General features: G+C 40.9%; 1 protein-coding gene across 1 annotated transcript in view; it reads right to left on the bottom strand.

The window, feature by feature from the left end:
• LOC117232300 overlaps positions 1–7,439 on the bottom strand; it is a 296,390-nt gene extending 288,951 nt beyond the window's left edge. The window contains exons 1-2 of the mRNA XM_033491612.1: positions 7,421–7,439; positions 7,072–7,215 (exon numbers count right to left, since the gene is read on the bottom strand). Of these exons, the coding sequence (XP_033347503.1) occupies positions 7,072–7,215; positions 7,421–7,439 (163 nt within the window). The remainder of the gene's footprint in view (positions 1–7,071; positions 7,216–7,420) is intronic.
• Between the last annotated feature and the right edge of the window lie 576 nt (positions 7,440–8,015).

Genomic DNA, 8,015 nt, shown 5'->3' on the forward strand with positions numbered 1-8,015 from the left:
TCAATGTATTATAATAGAAATATCTCACAATGATAGGAAGTTTTCGCATGTGAATTTCGCTGGGAACCGAAACGCTCGAACATACGTGTCTGACACTGATAGACAATTCTACTTTAACGCGAACCAATTGTCCTCGATGATCTTGGAAATATATCGATACCGATAACTATTAGAATATTTTGATAGGATCTTGATAAAAGAACAACGAAGAACCGAAAATTGATGAAATCTTTATTTCTTAATTATTATTGAAAAAAGTTTTGATCGATGGTATTTAATTGTTTTAAAAGGAATCTCATAAATTCTTGTTTAGTACGTATCGTAATAGTTTCTTGAAAATTGATTGAATATGTATATTTGCGATACAAAATAAAAGATGTATTTCTTTGGGAGAAGCATTCATCTAATTAAAAGTTGATTCATGATTTTCATCGCAAACACGGAACATGGTAGGCAAGCCGGTTACAGCGTAGCCAGTTTTTGTTTTCCGTAGAAGATTTGATGTGATCTGTTGGAAGGACAGTTACGATGCTCTGTATGAAAGTTGGCAGCAGGAGGAATTAATTACCCAGGAAGCCAGACGGAGCACTTTGATGTCCGACTGGCTTCCGGCGAGCCACGTAAGGGCCAAGGTAATCGACTTTGCTCGTTTGAGCACAAGTCGTAGCTAACCACCTACGGCAGTGGATAACCTATGTGACAGACAGACGGCTGCCGTAGCTGCTTCAAAAGCGCACGCAACATCGAATAACATTGCTATTAACTTCTGCCCTGTCGCTTATCTGTCGCTCGGAAATTACAAAGATCAACCGCGATGCACGGTAAGCGTAGTCCTCTCCACAAAATATCGACGATATTTCTGTGAATTTTACGACATAAACCTGATAAACTTGCGGATCTTTGAATTTTATATTAATTCTTTTAAATTACGATAAGAATCTGATAAACTTGTAAGTCTTCGAATTTGTTATTATATATAATTCTTTTAAAATTAAAATTTATATATACCTAAATAAAGTACAAGTCTAAATAAAATGTTATACGAGTAAAACTCAATGACAACGTATAATAATATTCTGTGACAAAGTAATCCGGCGATATTTCGTTTTGCAAAAAAATTCTTCGAAAAAAAGAATGTGAAAGCATGTATATCACAAGGGAAGCGCAAAATAACGGGAAAAATACTGTAATATATTAACTAAGAGGATGAATTTGCAGCGTGCTAGGCAGTGCCGAACAATGGTTCGCGCTGGAAACTTTAAAAAGAGCAAAGGTTAGGCCACTACCGTGTTCTGCACATAAATTATTTAGAACGTCAGAATGTCACGTGTTCGTAACGCGTCCTACGCTCGTTCCATTCTACATCCCAATTTCAGAAACCATCATTTACCTCCAACAATAATAAAATCCATTTTACTCGTCGCATTACTAAATCCAAATATACCACAAACAAAACTAATCCATGAAAATCCATTTTTCAATCTATTCGAAACGATCGCTATCGCTTATCTTGCTATATCGATTCTACGTAATAGAAGTATACAAAGGACCGAAGGAGGACACTTGCCAAGCATAAAATGGCTCTCCCTAAACGGAAGCCAAGCCAGGCTGGATCGACTCGCGGAACATAGTTAAGTCGGCGAGGCGCTAAGGGAAAGAACAATGGCTTATATAATGAGGCCGAGTGGCGTGGCGCAAAATAACACGTGGAAAACTCTCCGGCGGAAATCCGGCTTTCCTCCGGGGACGAAATAATTACCTCGTGCAAATATTCGTAGGCACTCTTGCGCCCTATCCACTCTTCAACCTCCTCCAACCCCACCGCTCTCCTCCGCTTTATCCCTTCATGGAAGGTTTGGTCAAGATTTACATAAGAATAACCTGGAACAACAATCCCTCGAACAATTACCTCCGTATTTAGCCGGCCATCGTCCCCCTCCAGGATCTCCTGCGACCGTATTATTCTAATAAGCCGTGCCGTCCTATCCAACAATGATATCCGTTTCGCCCGGGGATATACGTAGACTAAAATTATTCCTTTTATTTTTGAATCGCCCAGCGGGTCACGGTACTTCGCCCCCTTCTTGTTCCACACGCTGGCCGGTCCGAGGTCTGACCGAGCTCGTGCGATTTAATTAATGCCACGACCATTGTTTTTGGATAGAGACGCTCCTATTGTTCGATGTATATACACGCGTACCACTACCACGATCCACTCGCTGCTTCAAAATTTCATAATACGTCCCATTTCGGATAGTAACATGTTAACCCCTTTTTTTCACTAGGATGAATTTCGGGACGACAAAAAGAGCTTACGGCGCGCATACAGGAGTTGATAGCACTTGTACGAAATTATATAGCATTAGATGAAGTGATGTTTGTTGGTGACTCGTTTGTTTAAATGGTGATCGGATGAATCTATTACGGTTGACAGATCATTTTACTTGGTACTTTTACTGTGAAGAAGTTTCTACGAAATTACGTCTTTGTTAGGATACTATTTTTATAGTGTTACGATGTTGTTTCGTCCGAACGGCGACTGGGTTGCTGCGGTTGATGGGTCGTTCTACCGTGAGGTTTGAAGTTCTTATGAAACTACGGCTTTATCGTCTTATACAGTATTTAATTCTGTGAAAATGTGTTACACGCAGAAAGGAGAAGAAAAAAGAGCAATAAAAAAAGGAATAATAAGGAAAGATTATATAGACTGAATAAGATAATTATAATTTCGTATAAACCATGCGAAATGTGATCAAACTGTCCAATTCACGATTCTTCAAAGAAAGTTCCTAAACTTACAACAATACATTTTTGGAAATTTGTAATAAAATTCATTGCGTTATATATTTTCTCGTACATCATAAAGCCTCATTGCTATTGCATTAAATGGCGGGAAAAGAATCGGAACAATTCTAATCACGACAAGAGAAGAAAACAAGGATTTTTACATTAAAAGACACGAACTCGGAAAAGCCGGATATAGGGTATCGAAGTAAGACTATTTTTCGCAGTGTCCGGCAGACGATCGAACCAGAGAACGATCGGTCCATTCGTTCGGCTTTCACCCGGTGACGCGATCTGATAAGGAAGAGAGAGGATTTGAGAGACTACGAAGTCAAAGAGCGATCTCGAGGGCTCCGGTTTGTAAGATCAAGTCGAGCCTGGCATCCCACAGACACGAGAGAGCGATATCGATTCTCCCGAAGCGAACAACCTGAACGAGGCCTCTACGAGCACGCTCGATTTACGAGCGATTCGACGATAACGAGGAGACGAATGGAGAAGACAACGAGATAAGATGAGATGCATGAGAGCCGTCCTGGTACCCGAAGAGACTTCGTTAACGAGATTACTACAAGCCCGACAAGTTTACTACGGCGAGGGATCGTCACTTTATAAAACTTCACCACCTGTAGTACGCGTGTCGCATGTAAGGTACGATTCAGATTTCGTCCGCAAATTCCAACAATTGCACTGGTATACGTCGTGGAAAAGTTAAACGTTTTGGTTAAAATTTGTAGCAAGGGTGAAATTGTTTTATGAAAATGTTTAATTAATGAAAAATAGAGACGATCCTTAAGAATTTACAATTCTTCATATCACATTTGTTTGTGTTTAAATAGTGAATTGAATAAGCATTTCTCAACACACATATATTTTATAACTTATAAGGCTATATTGTATTCGTAAGAGGATTGTTTTTAGCTTGGAGAATTATTTTAGTCATTTAAATATTGGAACAATATCACAGGATAAATATAAAAATTAACTGGTAAATTCGGCTGTATCGTTACGCTATCCTGACACAATTATCCTACTCGTTTCCCATTTATAATAATCGATTAACAAAATAAATGCAAGATCTGATATACAGGGATGGGGTTTAATTTAATGCGCTTTATTAACGATTTTTCTTACAACAAACTTTAATAATTTTCACTTATAAACCAAAGAAATATTTGTACTTTAGACAGATTAATTAAATATTCGGCCCTTATAATCATTGTGAGTCGTCAATCGTTCATCAAATGAACAATGATCTTGCCTGAATATGTATTCGATTTCTGTCCGATCACGAATCGAAACAATAATGTATTCAAGGTTTATGACTGATTAGGTATTCCTGTTTGAATAAATGATACCGGTTTTTCCATCGAAACGTTAAGCACGGTATTGTCTGTAATTTTTCCCGCGCCACTAGCCTACTTGCGCTGGATAAGTGGCTGATAGTTTCGCGAAACAAAACGGATAAAGAGTGCTCTTCCGCCTTCCGTCTACCACGCAGTTTTCAGCTTATGAATTGCAAGGGACAAAATGTTCATCCGCTGTACGATCATCGGCCGGAAGTGAAACAGCGGCAACTCGGAAGCGGCTGAATGACGCAGAATAAAGTCGAGTTCGAAAAGAACCTCCCCACGCTTTCCCCCTTCTCCCTTTCCCTCGTCCCTCCACGTCTCTTCCTTTTTTTTCATTTTCAGCGGTATAGAATGAGGTCGATAAAAAGCTGTAGGAAAATACAAGTTCTCGAGCCTCCTTCTCTTTCTTTCTTTCCCTCCTCTTTGCTTCTTGTTTTGTTTTCCCCGTCTAAAGACGCGAATTACCAAGGATTTCGCTGAACGATCGTTTTCAGCCGTGTTTCTCTCTTCTCATTTTCTTCTCTCTCTCTCTCTCTTTCCTTTTTTCTACCGCGGTTAATTTTCTAAACGAGGGTACTTTCGGAAATATAATTTGCTTATTGTTTGTCCGTTCGCAATTCAATTGCCGTCTAACAATCGCGTGGCCGTAATTACGCGCGGGATTAACGCGAAGGTTCATTGAAATCGGTAAGAATCGCGCGCATTTGCCAAACCTGGGATTTTTAATCTACGAAATTGCACTCGTTTTGCCTCTACCCGAAATGGATGAATCTTCCGCGTTCTTTTTTTTTTCACCGTGTCTCGAAATTCGAGAAACTTTAGGCAAGACTTTAGGCCTGTAAAGTGTTTATATTCGGTAAGTACATCCGTCCCAGTTAACATTGTAGACGAACTATCTGCTATTTCGGAGAGCTAGCATTTTGTATAGAAATCCGTAATAGAATTGTATTCGCTGAAAAATGATCAGCTGTGATTACCTTGTTAGTTATTAAACTTCTATCATTTAAACGCAGCTCGTTATGGATTAATCTTCGACTCTTTGAGAATATATATCAGATAAAAATGTCCAATAAAAATATAGTTTAAAACAAAACAGAGAATGAATAGCGGTATAAAGAAGGTCATGTAAAAGCAAATCGTACAGATGGCCAAAACGCGCAAGCATCAAGTAACTATGATTATTTTATTTCTTCGTTATTCGAAACATCGCTAAATACCGAGAAAGTCTTCCGAGTCACGGTCGTCTGTGGAATATATACTCGATATTTCAGGAAGACCTGCACCCGCGGGACTTCGTATTTTATGCGAAAGATCTTACCGCGAGCTGAGTTCCGGCTTCGTGCGATCTTCTTTGCCTTCCGGTGCGAATTACGTTAGCAGGTCTACGCGAGACGAAAGCAAGGACGAAACCACGGATCGACTATGATTTTCCAATCACTTTGGAACCAGCTTGCGCATAATTATTAATTCAAACAGCTCCGCGATATTCTGTCCTTATTGCTCGCTTATTATCTCTATTAATTCAATTATCTCTTTGTTCCGTATAAAATAGAACATTTAACGAACAATTAACGTGAAGTAACATTCTCGGGCAATGTAATTCTGCGCTTATAATTTCGCGTAATCACGGAGCAACGATGAAATTTCGAGACGAAATTGAATTGACCTAACCACGAGTGAATAGATTCGTTCGAAAGCGGAACTGGTATGGAAAAAAGGAACGGAATCGACAAGAACGGCGAGAAGAACAACGACAACAACGACGTTGCAACATCGACGTACCTTCCCAGGTAAAAAACCAAAAAGGAAAGAAATAGAAAAAGGAGAGGGAAAAACAGCGTGAAAAAGACAGACAGAGAGGCGGAGGTTACGTACGTTCGCGAGTTAGAAAGAGAGCAGAAGCTCGGAGATAAAATCGCCGAGCGAGCAAGCCGTAGCTGAGCGCGAATTTAACAATAAACCTCTGTTGAGGAGAGAGATGGAGAGAAAAAAAGGCCGGAGGCGAGTTTTCACATTTAATTCGCGCTCGTCGGAGTGAAGCGGGGGGGCGGAGGCCGGCTCAGGGATTAACGTCGCGAAATATCACGAAAATATGTAAATATATCGAGAGACAAGCAGCCGAGCGGTCACAGCTAGGGTTGAAGTGGGACGAACTTTCGAGAGGGGTTTGCAGAATCGAGAGAAAGGAGAGGAAGGCTGCCATGGCAGACAGAGAGCGAGAGCAAGGGAAAAAAGTATGAGAGTAAAGCGGGAAAAGAACAGAAACAGAGAAACAGCAGGGAAAGGGGGGAGGGAAGAGAGCGAGAGAGATTTCCAGAGCGTAGAAGGCCCATTGAAAGATTAAAAAACTCGCTCGCGTGCTCCATGCCGAATCTATACTCACGGATCTTGCTTTTTTCCCCTGCCCCGCACTCTAGCAAGCGTACAAGTGCGTCCGTAAGCGGGACGATCCCGTAGGAACAACGTGGAGGGAGTGTGGAAGGAGAGAGACGGGACGGAAGAAACAGGAAAGCGGAGACACAGAGGATAAAATAAAAAAAAAACGAAGGAAGGGTAGAAGATAAAGAGGAAGGACTAGGAATGAGTATACGCCAAAGAGAGGGGAAGAGAGAGAGAGAGAGAGAGCGAGAGAGAGGGGGGAGAGGCGGTATTTAACTACGAAAATGTTCAGTCAAAAGCCGTCGTTCTGATCTCTACGGGAGCAAGTACAACGATGAAAGTGGATGTATGAAGAGATACAGGTGGATGTGGGTGCTATTACGAGCAAAAAGCAAACACACGGGGTCGGTTGGAACGTTCTACTTCATTTTATTCGCGGGGGCTGGCCGAGCTACCATGCTGGGCCATACCCTCGGTGCGAGCAGACGTAAAACAGATCTCGGAAAATCTACCCTATTGTTCCACCTTCAACGAAAAGGAAGGACTATCGGCTTACCTCTTATTCGAAACCGGCTGGCTTGCCTGGTTGGCTGGTTGGTTGGTTGGTTGGTTGCAGCTTCGTGAAATGCTTTTTTAACCGTCGATTCCGCGGCTATCTCGGGTAAATGCCATGGAGATGGAGAAAAAAGTCGACCGGTTACTCCTTAATGCTGCATTCGCCGGGCCCGCTTCCTCGAGCATTCTCACCTGTAAATTAGCAAAAATCAAGAGTAGAGAACTGTAACGCCAGAGATGCTAGTTTTCCATGGCGAATCCATTCACCGGGGATCTAAAGAAGCTTTCCGATAAATGTTCCGCGTGCAACGTATTTTATTCAACCAGCGTTTTTATGCGTTTTATCGCACCGCTTGCGAAACGATGCATTATACAAAATTAAACGCGAAAGAACGATATTTTAATTTACGGCTAGTCGATGCTGGTTCAGTTCTACGTTGTTATATCGATATCCTTGTCCTCTACGTTTCTTTCATATGCAATTGTCACGAATTTCGAGTAAAATACTCGTAAATTCGAAAGTTTTCCATTTCAACGATACGTCGTGCTTCTTAAATTCTCAACACAAATATTACTATTATCTGTTATATCACTAGTACCTATCTAATGGAAATTCTATTGCACCATGCCGTGTTTAACGAGTTACAAAGAACCTGTGGATACGACTATTGTTTTAACCAATTATTTTTTATAAAAGGAATATTTCTAAAGAATATTGGTATCTATACGAAGTGAATATACTCGATTTGCAATTTGCAAAAATTATTTGCATCGCGATGAAAATCCATGAAGCGTGAGTGATGCATCCGAAAAAAGGATGAGGGGAAAGCCAGAAAGCCGTGTAAAATTGTTAGACAACTCGATCAATAATATCAGAGAGATCGTTCGTTAGTCTCTCAGTTAGCGTCGCCTCTCGAATCGCGAGTAATCAAAGGCTGCACAAAC

This window comes from Bombus vosnesenskii, unplaced genomic scaffold (genome assembly GCF_011952255.1).
Source record: "Bombus vosnesenskii isolate JDL3184/JDL3185 unplaced genomic scaffold, Bvos_JDL3184-5_v1.1 scf7180000013285, whole genome shotgun sequence".
Classification (NCBI taxonomy): domain Eukaryota; kingdom Metazoa; phylum Arthropoda; class Insecta; order Hymenoptera; family Apidae; genus Bombus; species Bombus vosnesenskii.